At 42.2% G+C, this 19,190-nt stretch overlaps 1 protein-coding gene across 11 annotated transcripts in view; it reads left to right on the forward strand.

Annotated features, from left to right (window-relative positions):
* The window catches only part of pacs2 (phosphofurin acidic cluster sorting protein 2), a 114,211-nt gene that overhangs the window by 76,696 nt on the left and 18,325 nt on the right, over positions 1–19,190 (forward strand). For 2 of the 11 annotated variants that reach the window (XM_090211667.1, XM_090211674.1), the window contains exons 6-16: positions 1,160–1,233; positions 3,711–3,791; positions 5,362–5,421; positions 8,046–8,197; positions 8,396–8,486; positions 9,689–9,760; positions 11,014–11,147; positions 13,492–13,624; positions 14,474–14,578; positions 17,149–17,255; positions 18,713–18,867. In XM_090211667.1, the coding sequence (XP_090067793.1) occupies positions 1,160–1,233; positions 3,711–3,791; positions 5,362–5,421; positions 8,046–8,197; positions 8,396–8,486; positions 9,689–9,760; positions 11,014–11,147; positions 13,492–13,624; positions 14,474–14,578; positions 17,149–17,255; positions 18,713–18,867 (1,164 nt within the window). Of the gene's footprint in view, positions 1–1,159; positions 1,234–3,710; positions 3,792–5,361; positions 5,422–8,045; positions 8,198–8,395; positions 8,487–9,688; positions 9,761–11,013; positions 11,148–13,491; positions 13,625–14,455; positions 14,579–17,148; positions 17,256–18,712; positions 18,868–19,190 lie in introns of all 11 variants that reach the window. The other 9 variants (XM_090211668.1, XM_090211675.1, XM_090211669.1 and 6 more) reach the window with 6 other exon arrangements.

Genomic DNA, 19,190 nt, shown 5'->3' on the forward strand with positions numbered 1-19,190 from the left:
CTGAGGTAGGCAGCTGTGACCCAATACAGTGCTTCTACCCAGGCATGGTACTGAGGTAGGCAGCTGTGACCCAATACGGTGCTTCTACCCGGGCATGGTACTGAGGTAGGCAGCTGTGACCCAATACGGTGCTTCTTCCCAGGCATGGTACTGAGGTAGGCAGCTGTGACCCAATACGGTGCTTCTTCCCAGGCATGGTACTGAGGTAGGCAGCTGTGACCCAATACGGTGCTTCTACCCAGGCATGGTACTGAGGTAGGCAGCTCTGACCCAATACGGTGCTTCTACCTGGGCATGGTACTGATGTAGGCAGCTGTGACCCAATACGGTGCTTCTACCCAGGCATGGTACTGAGGTAGGCAGCTGTGACCCAATACGGTGCTTCTACTCAGGCATGGTACTGAGGTAGGCAGCCTTGACCCAATACGGTGCTTCTACTCAGGTAGGCTTTGACACAGTACAGCTCTCTGCTCTAGTTTGGATTAACAGTCATGTAACACAGCATGGTCCCATTCCATCAGAATCAGCCTTTCTGGCAGCCTGGTAAAACAGTAGATGAAATGGACAGATGCGTATCGACAGAAGTCTCAGACCATGTTTCCATCGGAATCCACTGGGCAGAGCACTGGGCAGAGCACTGGGCAGAGCACTGAGCAGAGCACTGGGTAGAGGACTGGGCAGAGGACTGGGCAGAGGACTGGGCAGAGCACTGAGCAGAGCACTGGGCAGAGCACTGAGCAGAGCACTGGGCAGAAAACTGGGCAGAGGACTGAGCAGAGCACTGAGCAGAGCACTGGGCAGAGCACTGGGCAGAGCACTGGGCAGAGCACTGGGCAGAGCACTGAGCAGAGCACTGAGCAGAACACTGGGCAGAGCACTGAGCAGAGCACTGGGCAGAGGCTAGTAGTTAATCTTGTAAGGTACATTTTCTCTGCATGAAGCAGGCGCCAATTACATGAAATTGTATCAAAGAGCTCTTTACCAAAGTGCCATGTAGTATTCTGAACTGCATTACTGCTTTGTGAAATCTGAACACCATAATAAAAAAATGGATGAATGATTTAACAACCCTGGCAGCCTGTGACGTGATATTCTCCAGCTTGCTCCTGCAGTATTAGGTTAATGTGTGTGTGTGTGTGTGTGTGTGTGTGTGTTCTAGATACCTATTCAGAGGAGGAGTATGAGAGTTTCTCTTCAGAGCAAGAGGCCAGCGATGATGCTGTTCAGGGTCAGGTCAGTACAAATACAGTCCAATACATTATCCTCGCTGAGGCCGAACAGACAGGGGAAACACATCAAGGGGTGTGTATTCATTAGTTTTGCAACGTAACAAAAAGGTTAGCGAAAGGAAAAACCTTTTTGCAACAAAATACATTTCTATTAGACAAATTCAGGTAGTCCTTCCACATTTCATTATTTTGGTTTCTGTTTGGTTCTGTTTGTTGGCTTCTGTTGGGTTCTGTTTGGCTTTGTTGGCTTCTGTTTGGTTCTGTTTGGTTCTGTTGGCTTCTGTTTGGTTCTGTTGGCTTCTGTTTGGTTCTGTTGGCTTCTGTTTGGCTTTGTGGGCTTCTGTTTGGCTTTGTTGGCTTCTGTTTGGCTTTGTTGGCTTCTGTTTGGCTTCTGTTTGGTTCTGTTTGTTGGCTTCTGTTTGGCTTTGTTGGCTTCTGTTTGGTTTTGTTGGCTTCTGTTTGGCTTCTGTTTGGCTTCTGTTTGGTTCTGTTTGTTGGCTTCTGTTTGGCTTTGTTGGCTTCTGTTTGGTTTTGTTTGTTGGCTTCTGTTTGGCTTCTGTTTGGTTCTGTTTGTTGGCTTCTGTTTGGCTTTGTTGGCTTCTGTTTGGTTTTGTTTGTTGGCTTCTGTTTGGCTTTGTGGGCTTCTGTTTGGCTTTGTTGGCTTCTGTTTGGTTCTGTTGGCTTCTGGTTGGCTTCTGTTTGGTTCTGTTTGTTGGCTTCTGTTTGGTTCTGTTTGTGGGCTTCTGTTTGGTTCTGTTTGTGGGCTTCTGTTTGGTTCTGTTTGTGGGCTTCTGTTTGGTTCTGTTTGTTGGCTTTTGTTGACTTCCTAGTGAATACACCTTGGAAATTGGTTGTTATACTGTACAGTCGTGGACAAAAGTTTTGAGAATGACACAAATATAAATTTTCACAAACTGCTGCCTCAGTTTGTATGATGGCAATTTGCATATACTCCAGAAAGGTATGAAGAGTGATCAGATGAATTGCAATTATTTGCAAAGTCCTTCTTTGCCATGCACATGAACTGAATCCCCCAAAAACATTTCCACTGTATTTCAGCCCTGCCACAAAAGAACCAGCTGACATCATGTCAGTGATTCTCTCCTTAACACAGGTGTGAGTGTTGATGAGGACAAGGCTGGAAAGCACTCAGTCATGCTGATTGAGTTTGAATAACAGACTGGAAGCTTCAAAAGGAGGGTGGTGCTTGGAATCATTGTTCTTCCTCTGTCAACCTTGGTTACCTGCAAGGAAACACATGCCATCATCATTGCTTTGCACAAAAAGGGCTTCACAGGCATGGATATTGCTGCACCTAAATCAACCATTTATCGGATCATCAAGAACTTCAAGGAGAGTGGTTCAAATGTTGTGAAGAAGGCTTCAGGGCACCCAAGAAAGTCCAGCAAGCGCCAGGACCGTCTCCTAAAGTTGATTCAGCTGCGGGATCGGGGCACCACCAGCACAGAGCTTGTTCAGGAATGGCAGCAGGCAGGTGTGAGTGCATCTGCACGCACAGCGAGGCAAAGACTTTTGGAAGATGGCCTGGTGTCAACAAGGGCAGCAAATAAGCCACTTCTCTACAGGAAAAGCATCAAGGACAGACTTATATTCTGCAAAAGGTACAGGGATTGGACTGCTGAGGCCTGGGGTAAAGTCATTTTCTCTGAATCCCCTTTCCGATTGTTTGGGGCATCCGGAAAAAAGCTTGTCCGGAGAAGACAAGGTGAGCGCTACCATCAGTCCTGTGTCATGCCAACAGTAAAGCATCCTGAGACCATTCATGCGTGGGGTTGCTTCCTAGTCAAGGGAGTGGGCTCACTCACAATTTTGCCTAAGAACATAGCCATGAATAAAGATTGGTACCAACACATCCTCTGAGAGCAACTTCTCCTAACCATCCAGGAACAGTTTGGTGACGAACAATGCCTTTTCCAGCATGATGGAGTACCTTGCCATAAGGCAAAAGTGATAACTAAGTGGCTCGGGGAACAAAACATCAATATTTTGGATCCATGGCCAGGAAACTCCCCAGACCTTAATCCCATTGAGAACTTGTGGTCAATCCTCAAGAGGCGGGTGGACAAACAAAAACCCACAAATTCTGACAAACTCAAAGCATTAATTATGCAAGAATGGGCTGCCATCAGTCAGGATGTGGCCCAGAAGTTAATTGACAGCGTGCCAGGGCGGATTGCAGAGGTCTTGAAAAAGAAGGGTCAACACTGCAAATATTGACTCTTTGCATCAACTTCATGTAATTGTCAATAAAAGCCTTCGACACGTATGAAATTCTTGTAATTATACGTCAGTATTCCATAGTAACATCTGACAAAAATATCTAAAGACAACTGAAGCAGCAAACTTTGTGGAAATTAATATTTGTGTCATTCTCAAAACTTTTGGCCACGACTGTACATGTTTGACAACCTGCCCTGGTTGTGTTTTAACCCAGTATACTGTTTACATGTTTATCCCCAGGACCTTGAGGATGACGAGTATGATGTGAGGAAACCAAAGAAGCACAGGAGGTCTATCGTGAGGACTGCCTCAATTACCAGGGTAAGAGATGGTAGCAAAGTCATCTAGACAACTTTTTTTTTTTTTTTTGCATTCTCATCAAGCTTAGCCTTATGAATAAGCCTTATCTTAATTTTTATTGGAAATAAGATTAGATACAATGTTTTAGTTTGAGATTTGTTTCCTGCTAAAAAAACAAGAAGCGTCCGGTGGTAATTCACAATATCCCAGCGTGTTTTGTTGTTGTTGTTGTTGTTTTTTTCTGCCTAAGATGCTACCTGCTGGTCAAACGGCAGCGTTGCCATGGTTTTTATTTCACCTTTATTTAACATGGTCCCACTTCCTTCAGGGGTTTTATACAGACATATTTCTGTATTTTATACAGACATATACAGACATTTCTGTATTTTATACAGACATATACAGACATATTTCTGTACCATCTAATCCGCTGCGAAAATGTATTTACAATATCCCCAAAAATGTATTTACAATATCCCCAAAAATGTATTTACAATATCCCCAAAAATGTATTTACAATATCCCCAAAAATGTATTTACAATATCCCCAAAAATGTATTTACAATATCCCCAAAAATGTATTTACAAAAATGTATTTACAATATCCCCAAAAATGTATTTACAATATCCCCAAAAATGTATTTGCAATATCCCCAAAAATGTATTTACAATATCCCCACAAATGTATTTACAATATCCCCAAAAATGTATTTACAATATCCCCAAAAATGTATTTACAATATCCCCAAAAATGTATTTACAATATCCCCAAAAATGTATTTACAATATCCCCAAAAATGTATTTACAATATCCCCAAAAATGTATTTACAATATCCCCAAAAATGTATTTGCAATATCCCCAAAAATGTATTTACAATATCCCCAAAAATGTATTTGCAATATCCCCAAAAATGTATTTACAATATCCCCAAAAATGTATTTACAATTTCCCCAAAAATGTATTTGCAATATCCCCAAAAATGTATTTACAATATCCCCAAAAATGTATTTGCAATATCCCCAAAAATGTATTTACAATATCCCCAAAAATGTATTTGCAATATCCCCAAAAATGTATTTACAATATCCCCAAAAATGTATTTACAATATCCCCAAAAATGTATTTACAATATCCCCAAAAATTTATTTACAATATCCCCAAAAATGTATTTACAATATCCCCAAAAATGTCCCCAAAAATGTATTTACAATATCCCCAAAAATGTCATATTTTCAGCTGTTTGAAAGCTGTTGTAAACCGAAAAAAAAAGAAAAACAAACTAACTTAAGGACAGGACGCATAGAAATAGAGCACATAGAACATATCTGCCTTCTCAGACATCCTTTCAATGAGTGACAGATCTAGAACTCACATTTCTATGTTAATTTAGTTCGGTCCCCCTCCCAAAAAAGTGACATATTTGTTGTTGGAAATCCTTTAGAGGCGACTGATTACTCTCCCGGTTGTTGTTAGCCTTGGTACCAGTCTGTGTGTGTGTGTTATTATTCCACGTGTAAACAGACCCAGGCTAGGTTTTTGTGATGGGTCTGTCTGTTTTGATGAGTATTTTTTTCTGTGTCCTCTTTTAGCAGCAGAACTTTAAACAGAGACTGGTGGCCCTGATCAAGAGGTTCCGAGTCTCAGACGAGGTAACAACCTGTCCAGCTGTTGTACTAACCTGGGTTGGGGTCAATGAGGGAACAACCTGTCCAGCTGTTGTACTAACTAGGGTTGGGGTCAATGAGGTAACAACCTGTCCAGCTGTTGTACTAACCAGGGTTGGGGTCAATGAGGTAACAACCTGTCCAGCTGTTGTACTAACCTGGTTTGGGGTCAATGAGGTAACAACCTGTCCATCTGTTGTACTAACCAGGGTTGGGGTCAATGAGGTAACAACCTGTCCAGCTGTTGTACTAACCAGGGTTGGGGTCAATGAGGTAACAACATGTCCAGCTGTTGTACTAACCAGGGTTGGGGTCAATGAGGTAACAACCTGTCCATCTGTTGTACTAACCAGGGTTGGGGTCAATGAGGTAACAACCTGTCTAGCTGTTGTACTAACCAGGGTTGGGGTCAATGAGGTAACAACCTGTCCAGCTGTTGTACTAACCAGGGTTAACAACCTGTCTAGCTGTTGTACTAACCAGGGTTGGGGTCAATGAGGTAACAACCTGTCCATCTGTTGTACTAACCAGGGTTGGGGTCAATGAGGTAACAACCTGTCCAGCTGTTGTACTAACCAGGGTTGGGGTCAATGAGGTAACAACATGTCCAGCTGTTGTACTAACCAGGGTGGGGGTCAATTCCATTTATTTTCCAGTCAATTCAGAAATTAAACCCAATTCTAAAGGTTCCTCGTTGAAACGCATTGAAGAGAATTGGACTTTCAGTGTACTTCCTTAATTGACTGGAATTTAAATGGAATTGACCCCAACCCTGATACTCTGATTTAAACGAGGTAACCCAACCCTGATACTCTGATTTAAACGAGGTAACCCAACCCTGATACTCTGATTTAAACGAGGTAACCCAACCCTGATACTCTGATTTAAACGAGGTAACCCAACCCTGATACTCTGTTTTAAACGAGGTAACCCTGATACTCTGTTTTAAACGAGGTAACCCAACCCTGATACTCTGATTTAAACGAGGTAACCCAACCCTGATACTCTGATTTAAACGAGGTAACCCAACCCTGATACTCTGTTTTAAACGAGGTAACCCTGATACTCTGTTTTAAACGAGGTAACCCAACCCTGATACTCTGATTTAAACGAGGTAACCCAGCCCTGATACTCTGATTTAAACGAGGTAACCCAACCCTGATACTCTGATTTAAACGAGGTAACCCAACCCTGATACTCTGTTTTAAACGAGGTAACCCAACCCTGATACTCTGTTTTAAACGAGGTAACCCTGATACTCTGTTTTAAACGAGGTAACCCAACCCTGATACTCTGATTTAAACGAGGTAACCCTGATACTCTGTTTTAAACGAGGTAACCCTGATACTCTGTTTTAAACGAGGTAACCCAACCCTGATACTCTGATTTAAACGAGGTAACCCAGCCCTGATACTCTGTTTTAAACAAGGTAACCCAACCCTGATACTCTGATTTAAACGAGGTAACCCAACCCTGATACTCTGATTTAAATGAGGTAACCCAACCCTGATACTCTGTTTTAAACGAGGTAACCCTGATACTCTGATTTAAACGAGGTAACCCAACCCTGATACTCTGATTTAAACGAGGTAACCCAACCCTGATACTCTGTTTTAAACGAGGTAACCCAACCCTGATACTCTGTTTTAAACGAGGTAACCCAACCCTGATACTCTGATTTAAACGAGGTAACCCAACCCTGATACTCTGATTTAAACGAGGTAACCCAACCCTGATACTCTGTTTTAAACGAGGTAACCCAACCCTGATACTCTGATTTAAACGAGGTAACCCAACCCTGATACTCTGATTTAAACGAGGTAACCCAACCCTGATACTCTGTTTTAAACGAGGTAACCCTGATACTCTGTTTTAAACGAGGTAACCCAACCCTGATACTCTGTTTTAAACGAGGTAACCCAACCCTGATACTCTGATTTAAACGAGGTAACCCAACCCTGATACTCTGTTTTAAACGAGGTAACCCAACCCTGATACTCTGTTTTAAACGAGGTAACCCTGATACTCTGATTTAAACGAGGTAACCCTGATACTCTGTTTTAAACGAGGTAACCCTGATACTCTGTTTTAAACGAGGTAACCCTGATACTCTGTTTTAAACGAGGTAACCCAACCCTGATACTCTGTTTTAAACGAGGTAACCCAACCCTGATACTCTGTTTTAAACGAGGTAACCCAACCCTGATACTCTGTTTTAAACGAGGTAACCCAGCCCTGATACTCTGTTTTAAACGAGGTAACCCAACCCTGATACTCTGATTTAAACGAGGTAACCCAGCCCTGATACTCTGTTTTAAACGAGGTAACCCAGCCCTGATACTCTGTTTTAAACGAGGTAACCCAACCCTGATACTCTGTTTTAAACTTAGTAACATTAAGAATTTCTAAGTGTCATATCACTTACTTCAAACTGCTACGGTCCTTTTCATTAATTTGCTCAGTAGATTTATGCAAATATAAAGTATTCTTACTTCTTGTCTCTGTGTCTTTCTATCTTTTTGCGTTTTCTGTGTGCGTGTGTGCGTGTGTGTGTGCGTGTGTGTGTGCGTGCGTGTGTGTGTGTCTCTGCGTCTCTCTGAATGTTCCAGGTGTTGGACTCGGAGCAGGACCCGGCAGAACCCCCTCCAGAGGTAGAGGAGGATCTGGACCTCGAGAGTCTGGACCTAGAGAACCCCAGTGACAGTGGACCGGAACTAGACGATGACGACAGTGTCCTCAGCACCCCGAAACCTAAACTCAAGTGAGTGGGAGGAGAGCTATCAGTGTGTGTTTTTATGTGCCCTTTCGTCTTGTTTATTAAAGCGATTTTAGCCCAGAGATATGGCGGTAGACTCTCGTGACACCATAGCAGTCTACACCACAGACATATTTCAGGGCAATGAGGGACCCCAGTGACTCTTTTCAGATTTATTTATTTCCGATGCTTTCTCTTTCACAGGCCATATTTTGAGGGTCTCTCCCTCTCCAGTTCTCAGACAGATATTGGCAGCGTCCACAGCAGTCGGAGTCACCGAGAGCCACCAAGTCCGGTGAGAACCACTGACTGAATCACTACGGATGAGAAAGAAATAAAAAGCTGAAATAGATCATTCTCTCAAATGTTATTCTGACATTTCACATTCTTATTAAAATAAAGTGGTGATCCTAACTGACCTAAGACAGGGAATTGTTACTAGGATTAAATGTCAGGAATTGTGAAAAACAGAGTTAAAATATATTTGGCTAAGGTGTATGTAAACTTCTGATTTCAACTGTATACTGCTAGCTATACTGTTAGCTATACTATTAGCTATACTGTTACTTATACTGTGCTAGCTATACTGTTGGCTAAACTGTTAGCTATACTGTTACTTATACTGTTGTAGCTAATGTGTTGTAGCTATACTGTTGTAGCTAATGTGTTGTAGCTATACTGTTGTAGCTAATGTGTTGTAGCTATAGCGTTGTAGCTATAGTGTTGTAGTTATAGTGTTGTAGCTATACTGTTGTAGCTAATGTGTTGTAGCTAATGTGTTGTAGCTATAGTGTTGTAGCTATAGTGTTGTAGCTATAGCGTTGTAGCTAATGTGTTGTAGCTATAGCGTTGTAGCTATAGTGTTGTAGCTATAGTGTTGTAGCTATAGTGTTGTAGCTATAGTGTTGTAGCTATAGTGTTGTAGCTATAGCGTTGTAGCTATAGTGTTGTAGCTATAGTGTTGTAGCTATAGTGTTGTAGCTATAGCGTTGTAGCTAATGTGTTGTAGCTATAGTGTTGTAGCTATAGTGTTGTAGCTATAGTGTTGTAGCTATAGTGTTGTAGCTATAGCGTTGTAGCTATAGTGTTGTAGCTATAGTGTTGTAGCTATAGTGTTGTAGCTATAGTGTTGTAGCTAATGTGTTGTAGCTAATGTGTTGTAGCTATAGTGTTGTAGCTATAGTGTTGTAGCTATAGTGTTGTAGCTATAGTGTTGTAGCTATAGCGTTGTAGCTAATGTGTTGTAGCTATAGCGTTGTAGCTATAGTGTTGTAGCTATAGTGTTGTAGCTATAGCGTTGTAGCTAATGTGTTGTAGCTATACTGTTGTAGCTAATGTGTTGTAGCTATACTGTTGTAGCTAATGTGTTGTAGCTATACTGTTGTAGCTAATGTGTTGTAGCTAATGTGTTGTAGCTATAGCGTTGTAGCTATACTGTTCTTGCTATACCACCTCCCTCGTAAATTGTAATCCTCCTCTGTTCCCTTTTCCCTGCAGATGGACCCAGACAAGACTAAGAGCAGTGGAGACAAATTCCAGGTGGACAATGTCTCAGATAGCGCTTCTCTTGTAAGTATTCTCAAACAACTGCCATCCATCCATTTAATGGTAGATACTGTAGCACTATTAGCCCCTGGTCACTGGGTCGTGGTCAGGTTATTTTTTTTATCTCACTCAACATTTTTATGGCAGTAAAGTAATTGTCAGATTAAAACATTTCACGACAGACCTGATGGAAACAGAACATTTTGTCGGTAAACTTTCCAAATGTCGACAAAACAAAATACGCTAGACAAGGTGGGATCTTTTTGTGTTTGTAAAATTAATAATGAGATAAATTGCAGTGGATACTCCTTTATGCGCAAATATTGATATATATATATAACCGTCATATTGAAGTAAACATGGAGTCACTCGATATGTTGTGATGAACTTTACAGGGTGGTGAAAGTGTACGATGAGCTTCATGTACCTTTCCAATAAATATTTAGGGTGTTATTCTGGTGACGTGAAGATCGATGCTCGACTGCCGTTTGGGAAATTTAAAATGATCTCAGTCCTTAGTCGAATAATAATCTCATTATGTAGAGTATACCCGCGCTGTATCTGCGAGCTGATGGCTAGAGCACACAGGGACCAATATCAGAGTAGACACGTTCGCTATATAACACAACATTCAGTGGGTCAAAACCATCAGTAAAGTAGAATTTATTTTATTTTATGTGGTACATTTTAATTTTACTGCAAAATAAATGTTTATGTGCACTACGTCATCATGCACTTTTATCTACAATTTGTTGTTGTTGTTGTTGTTGTTGATGGAAGCAGATCTCTAGTGGGAAAATGTGCAAATTGTTTTCATGCAGATTGTAGAATATTCACATGAAAATCTGTCACCAATTGGATACCTAGCTAGTGAGAGTAACCTATATACAGTGGGGCAAAAAAGTATTTAGTCAGCCACCAATTGTGCAAGTTCTCCCACTTAAAAAGATGGGAGGGGCCTGTAATTTTCATCATAGGTACACTTCAACTATTGCAGACAAAATGAGGGGAAAAAATCCAGAAAATCACATTGTTGGATTTTTAATGAATTTATTTGCAAATTATGGTGGAAAATAAGTATATTTTTTTCTCATTTTGTCTGTCATAGTTGAAGTGTATCTATGATGAAAATTACAGGCCTCTCTCATCTTTTTAAGTGGGAGAACTTGCACAATTGATGGCTGACTAAATACTTTTTTGCCCCACTGTAAATAACAAAAGAAACTAGATACTACCAACTGCCGTTGTGTCTTATCCCTGTCTTTGCTCCGTTCCAGCAGGAGGAGCAACCAGAGGCAGTGACCCCCACTACAGAGCTGGAGATGGACAACATGGACACCTTCCTGGAGAAACTGCCCCCTACTGGCAAGATGAAGAAGACCGAGTCCCTCATCATCCCTTCCAACAGGTGGTAAATACTGGCTAACTCTTTCAGTTAATCTTTCAATGATTCCTCGCATATTATCTCTTCCTTCTCAAGCGTATTGGAGGAGACGGTCCACGGTCCCTCTCTTCAGACCTTCTCATCCAGTGTGTTTTGAGGAGGCGAGAAGACAGGATGCAAGGAATCGAGGAAAGATGGATTGAGAAAGAGCCTCTGATTCCCTCTCTCAAACCTCCGCTAGATACTGCATCTTCACACCTTCAGCTTGCTTCAGTCCGTGCACCTTGGTAGGAGAGAAAGGTGGCAACAGCATTTATTTTTCTCTCCAATCCACTCTCAACATCTCTCCATCCAGCCGACCATGTTCTCTGGGATTATTCAAGTATGACTGGTCCACTCTCAACATCTCTCCATCCAGCCGACCATGCTCTCTGGGATTATTCAAGTATGACTGGTCCACTCTCAACATCTCTCCATCCAGCCGACCATGCTCTCTGGGATTATTAAAGTATGACTGGTCCACTCTCAACATCTCTCCATCCAGCCGACCATGCTCTCTGGGATTATTCAAGTATGACTGGTCCACTCTCAACATCTCTCCATCCAGCCGACCATGCTCTCTGGGATTATTCAAGTATGACTGGTCCACTCTCAACATCTCTCCATCCAGCCGACCATGCTCTCTGGGATTATTCAAGTATGACTGGTCCACTCTCAACATCTCTCCATCCAGCCGACCATGCTCTCTGGGATTATTCAAGTATGACTGGTCCACTCTCAACATCTCTCCATCCAGCCGACCATGCTCTCTGGGATTATTAAAGTATGACTGGTCCACTCTCAACATCTCTCCATCCAGCCGACCATGCTCTCTGGGATTATTAAAGTATGACTGGTCCACTCTCAACATCTCTCCATCCAGCCGACCATGCTCTCTGGGATTATTAAAGTATGACTGGTCCACTCTCAACATCTCTCCATCCAGCTGACCATGCTCTCTGGGATTATTAAAGTATGACTGGTCCACTCTCAACATCTCTCCATCCAGCCGACCATGCTCTCTGGGATTATTCAAGTATTACTGGTCCACTCTCAACATCTCTCCATCCAGCCGACCATGCTCTCTGGGATTATTAAAGTATGACTGGTCCACTCTCAACATCTCTCCATCCAGCCGACCATGCTCTCTGGGATTATTCAAGTATGACTGGTCCACTCTCAACATCTCTCCATCCAGCCGACCATGCTCTCTGGGATTATTAAAGTATGACTGGTCCACTCTCAACATCTCTCCATCCAGCCGACCATGTTCTCTGGGATTATTAAAGTATGACTGGTCCACTCTCAACATCTCTCCATCCAGCCAACCATGTTCTCTGGGATTATTAAAGTATGACTGGTCCACTCTCAACATCTCTCCATCCAGCCGACCATGCTCTCTGGGATTATTAAAGTATGACTGGTCCACTCTCAACATCTCTCCATCCAGCCGACCATGCTCTCTGGGATTATTCAAGTATGACTGGTCCACTCTCAACATCTCTCCATCCAGCCGACCATGTTCTCTGGGATTATTAAAGTATGACTGGTCCACTCTCAACATCTCTCCATCCAGCCGACCATGTTCTCTGGGATTATTAAAGTATGACTGGTCCACTCTCAACATCTCTCCATCCAGCCAACCATGTTCTCTGGGATTATTAAAGTATGACTGGTCCACTCTCAACATCTCTCCATCCAGCCGACCATGCTCTCTGGGATTATTAAAGTATGACTGGTCCACTCTCAACATCTCTCCATCCAGCCGACCATGCTCTCTGGGATTATTAAAGATGTCATGAGGCTTAATTCATTTTTTTTAAACGTTAAAAAGCATTTTTTTACGACATCGGGGTAGCATACACAAACGTTTTGGCTTTAACAGCCTTCTTCAGGTCGTAGGTTCCTTGCTCTTGAGAATTCCCTCACACCTCCCAACCTTTTGTCTTCCATAATTTCTAGCTCAAACACCACATGTCCTTCTCTCTTTTTCTCCAATTGAAGAAACAATTGCTCTTTTTCCCCTCTTTTTACTGGTGGGAAGACAGAACTTTTGGTGGGAAGACAGTCTTTGTCTTTGTCTTTCTGAGCTAATGTCCTGGAATTTTGTAGTTTAACATGACTCGACCAGAATCATTTGGGTGGCAACTCCCGAACCTGCATCCCCCCCCTAGAGCCGGCCCTGCCCTCTACTCATTTAGGGTCACACCTCTCTACCTGTGTCATTCCATACTCCTTAATTCAAATCCATCATCTTCCTTTCGCTTCTCCTCTACCTGAAGAAAACAAGCCCCCTTCTGTCCTCACTTTAGTGTTCTGGTGTCTTCTCCAGGCAGGAAGCTAAATTGGCAGGGAGGAGAGGGAGAAGTACTTCCCTAAAGGAGCGCCAGCCCAACAGACCACAGAACGAGAGAGCCAACAGCCTGGATAACGAACGCTTGCTCGACACACGCTGCCATCTACAGGTAGGAGGAGCACACTGCAAGCAAACCCGATCAGTGGCTGTTATGTGTCAAGCGTCACAGCGTAGGAGTGCTGACGTAGGATCCGTTTTGCCTTTTAGATCACAATAAATAACATTACTAGATTAGCACAGTGAAGCAGAGGGGGTTGTAGAGCATGCTGGTCTATAATTATAATATATATATATATATATAATAATTATATAATAGAAGCTCTGTCTCTGCAGTAGCCTCATTGTTAGGAAGGTGGGACGGTAATCAGATGATTTCTGGTTTGAATCCAGGGGGGAACAACTGCCCCCACGGCAGTTCAAGGCCGACTGCGGTACTGCAGGCATTGTTTGTAGAAAACAATGCAAGCCCCATTAGAGTAAATGGAAAAATGTCAATCTTCGTGGGAATAAAAATACGTTTTGAAGACTATCATGGTACCAATAATTGCTTCTAATACACCAGATGTATGTCCTTGAACCGATCATTTTTTTAAATCAGAAGAAGTTGTAAGGATAATTTAGTTGCTAATGGCAGCCTGGCTCTGTGGCTGACCGGCTCCAGGGGCGTGGCTCTGCGGCTGACCGGCTCCAGGGGCGTGGCTCTGCGGCTGACCGGCTCCAGGGGCGTGGCTCTGTGGCTGATTGGCTCCAGGGGCGTGGCTCTGCGGCTGATTGGCTCCAGGGGCGTGGCTCGGTGGCTGACCGGCTCCAGGGGCGTGGCTCTGTGGCTGACCAGCTCCAGGGGCGTGGCTCTTCCAGTGTCTGCATCTCTGCTGTGTGTGATGAATTTCTATTTCGATGCACAATAACAATTTTTATTATTTTCTATCTATTCTATAAGTGTATTCCCCCTCCACAGATCCCCAGGAAGACTGTGTATGACCAGCTGAACCACATCCTGGTGTCTGACCACCATCTACCTGACAGCATCATCCTCATCAACACATCTGATTGGCAGGGCCAGGTAAGAGACAGAAAGGGATATACAGGAAGTGACAGGTTAGTAACCCCTCTCTGGTCTGTCTCCATGACGACCAGAAGGAAAAACAATAGATAGAATTATGAATTACTAAACTTCTCTTCGCACCCTCGTATTCTCACATTTCCCACATATTTTTCTCTGTCCATTTCTTTTTTTATTTTCCCTTTCTCAAACTGTTCGACTTGCCTGCAAACAATGCCTTCAGGGTGTCTTCGTTACTTCCTGTTGAATGGGGAACGAGGGAGAGCTCGGTTTGTTGTTTTGGAAAGTCTATTGAAGAAGTTTGGTTACTAGCTATCTACATTTTGAGTTTAGATCCCGTGACGTGGTTAGCATCAGTTGCTGGGACTCAAATCAAATTTATTTATAAAGCCCTTCTTACATCAGCTGATATCTCAAAGTGCTGTACAAGCAATGCAGGCGTAGAAGCACGGTGGCTAGGAAAAACTCCCTAGAAAGGCCAGAACCTAGGAAGAAACCTAGAGAGGAACCAGGCTATGAGGGGTGGCCAGTCCTCGTCAATCAAATCAATTGCTGGTCGGACTCCCTCCTGTCATTTGTGTGTCTTAATGATTTAATCCAACAGTGTGCTTAAAGCATCAGACAAGCTCAGTGAATATAGTTGATTAAAACACATACGATGTGTCAATATGGGAAAAATACACGTTTAAACATTTCGACCAAATGATTGGTCGAAGAACAGATTACTCTTGGTCAACAAATATGTTTTTTTTTAGTCGGGGACATCACCCATTGGATGAAGTGATCACAATATAGTGGCTTTATCCAGGAAATCCAAAGTTCCAACAGCTGGGCCTAAAATAGTGTTTTAAGAGATCATACAAAAGATTTAGCTGTGACTCTTATGTGGATGATGTTAAAAACATTGTTGGTCTGATGTGATTAATGAAGGAACATCTAGAATCTGCACTTGATGAATTAATGAAATTGCTCCTTCCAATTATTGATAAACATTCACCTGTTAATTAAGAAACTGACTGTTAGAACTTTTAAGGCTCCATGGATTGATGAGGAATTGAACAACTGTATGGTTGAAAGAGATGGGGGCAAAAGGAGTGGCTAAGTCCGGCTGCACATCTTTCATCCAATCAGATGGCTTATTCATCACAAAACCATTTGATGTTGCAATTATTTCAATAATTACTCTGTTGGCAAAGTGGGCAAACTTAGGCAGAAAATGCCAACCACTAACAGTGAGCCATCGTACTCATGCATAAAAAAAAAAACTATAATGAAAGTTTTGAATTTTGTAAAGTATGGGAGAGGTGGGAAAAATGATTGTTATCGATCAATAATGACAAACCTCCTGGCATTGACAACTTAGATGGAAAGCTACTGAGGATGGTAGCTGACACTATAGCCACTCCTATCTGTCATATCTTTAATCTGAGCCTAGAGCAAAGTCTTTGTCCTCAGGCCTGGAGGGAAGCCAAAGTCATTCTGCTACCCAAGAGTGGTAAAGCGGCCTTAACTGGTTCTAACCGCAGACTTATCAGCTTGCTGTCAGCTCTTAGCTGTTGGAAAAAATGGTGTTTGACCAAATACAATGCTTTTTCTCTGTAAACAAATTAACAACAGCATGCTTATAGAGAAGGGCACTCAATATGTACTGCACTGACACAAATGACTGCTGATTGGTTGAAAGAAATTGATAATAATAATAAGATTGTGTGAGTTGTACTTTTATATTTCAGTGCAGCCTTTGATATTATTGACCAAAGATATTATTGAGAATAAACTGTTGTTGAGAAAACGTGTGTCAAACATGTAAAGTGAGGTGTACCGCAGGGCAGCTCTCTAGGCCCTCTACTCTTTTCTATTTTTGCCACTGGTATTAAACAAAGCACGTGTGTCCATGTGTGCTGATGATTCAACCATATATTAATACAAAACATGTCAGTCTCTCTTGGCTAAGAGTTGAGGAAAGGCTGACTGCATCTCTTCTCCTTTTTTTTATAAGAAACAATGTGTTGGAAATTCTAAATTGCTTGCAATTTACACACAGCACTGACACTTACCCCACCAGACATGCCATAAGGGGGTCTTTTAAAAAATATATATTTTAACCTTTATTTCACCAGGCAAGTCAGTTAAGAACAAATTCTTATTTTCAGTGGGTTAACTGCCTTGTTCAGGGGCAGAACGACAGATTTTTACCTTGTCGGCTCGGGGATTCGATCTTGCAACCTTTCGGTTACTAGTCTAGTCCAACGCTCTAACCACTAGGCTACCCTGCCAACCCGGTCCCCAGGTCCAAAACAAATTCAAGGCAACACCTCTCCTCTATGTGACCTACATGTTGTGTGTATGTGCTGACATGTATGCGTAACTGATAAGATGCCAGCACACACTACACGTCAATGTTTTTAAACGTGTATAAATTGTAAAGTATTTTAACTGTCAATGTCTTCTTCGTTATGTGTCGGACCCCAGTAAGACAAGCTTTCACCATTGGCCGTCGACTAACAGGGATCCTATTAAAAACATTTTTTTTAAATCATTCCCCCCCCGTCTGTTTTTTTTTCTCTCAGTATCTGTCAAGTGTTCTCCAGAACCAGCACCTCCCGGTGGTGTGTACCTGTACTACAGCAGACATCCAGGCCGCCTTCAACACCATCGTCTCACGCATACAGAGATTGTAAGCCTCACACCCATCCCTCTCTTTCCCTACAGTCATTGTAGTACACTAGGATTCAGATTTCTGAAAAAAGCTGTACTGTTAACTAAATTAACCAGGTACAGATGCAGCTGTATTCAATTAACGTCTATTGTATACATCGAATGCAGGTATCGGGTTAATTAAAAAATACATATGGGGAGTCAGCTTGGGCTATACAATAACAATACTACAATAACAGGACATGAGTCTTATTGCCATTATCCTCTTGTGTGTTTCCGTTGTGTTTTATTGCCATTATCTTCTCGTGTGTTCCCGTTGTGTCTTATTGCCATTATCCTCTTGTGTGTTTCTGTTGTGTCTTATTGCCATTATCCTCTTGTGTGTTCCTGTTGTGTCTGATTGGCATTATCCTCTTGTGTGTTCCTGTTGTGTCTTATTGCCATTATCTTCTTGTGTGTTTCTGTTGTGTTTTATTGCCATTATCTTCTTGTGTGTTTCCGTTGTGTTTTATTGCCATTATCTTCTCGTGTGTTCCTGTTGTGTCTTATTGCCATTATCTTCTTGTGTGTTCCTGTTGTGTCTTATTGCCATTATCCTCTTGTGTGTTCCTGTTGTGTCTTATTGCCATTATCCTCTTGTGTGTTCCTGTTGTGTCTTATTGCCATTATCCTCTTGTGTGTTCCTGTTGTGTCTTATTGCCATTATCCTCTTGTGTGTTTCTGTTGTGTCTTATTGCCATTATCCTCTTGTGTGTTCCTGTTGTGTCTTATTGCCATTACCCTCTTGTGTGTTCCTGTTGTGTCTTATTGCCATTATCCTCTTGTGTGTTCCTGTTGTGTTTTATTGCCATTATCTTCTCGTGTGTTCCTTTTGTGTCTTATTGCCATTATCTTCTTGTGTGTTCCTGTTGTGTCTTATTGCCATTATCCTCTTGTGTGTTCCTGCTGTGTCTTATTGCCATTATCCTCTTGTGTGTTCCTGTTGTGTCTTATTGCCATTATCCTCTTGTGTGTTTCTGTTGTGTCTTATTGCCATTATCCTCTTGTGTGTTCCTGTTGTGTCTTATTGCCATTACCCTCTTGTGTGTTCCTGTTGTGTCTTATTGCCATTATCCTCTTGTGTGTTCCTGTTGTGTCTTATTGCCATTATCCTCTTGTGTGTTCCTGTTGTGTCTTATTGCCATTACCCTCTTGTGTGTTCCTGTTGTGTCTTATTGCCATTATCTTCTTGTGTGTTCCTGTTGTGTCTTATTGCCATTATCCTCTTGTGTGTTCCTGTTGTGTCTGATTGCCATTATCCTCTTGTGTGTTCCTGTTGTGTCTTATTGCCATTATCCTCTTGTGTGTTCCTGTTGTGTCTTATTGCCATTATCCTCTTGTGTGTTCCTGTTGTGTCTTATTGCCATTATCCTCTTGTGTGTTCCTGTTGTGTCTTATTGTCATTATCCTCTTGTGTGTTCCTGTTGTGTCTCGTAGTTGTAACTGTAACAGCCAGACACCCATCCCCATAAAGATAGCTGTGGCTGGGGCCCAACACTACCTCGGTGCAGTCCTCAGGCTGTTTGTAGACCACCTCTCTTACAAGACCCCTGATTGGCTGGGCTACATGAGGTTCCTCATCATACCACTAGGTGAGTTTTTTTTGGGCCCTTTCATAAAGTTATTCAGAACCCCTTTGACTTTATTTCCCCCCCACATTAATGTTAGGTTACAGCCTTATTCTAAAATGGATTTAAATTGGGTTTGAATACTTATGTAAATAAGGTATTTCTGTTTTTGTTTTTTTTACATTTTATTTTAATAAACATTTCAAAAAAAGCCTGTTTTCACTTTGTTATTATGGGGTATTGTGTGTAGAAGGATGAGGGAAAACAATGATGTAATCCATTTTAGAATAAGGCTGATGTGGGGAAAAAAGGACGAGGGTCTGAAATACTTTCCTTTCATTAATGTT

The sequence above is a fragment of the Oncorhynchus mykiss genome, chromosome 19, assembly GCF_057628025.1.
Source record: "Oncorhynchus mykiss isolate SJ-2025 chromosome 19, ASM5762802v1, whole genome shotgun sequence".
Taxonomy (NCBI): Eukaryota; Metazoa; Chordata; class Actinopteri; order Salmoniformes; family Salmonidae; genus Oncorhynchus; species Oncorhynchus mykiss.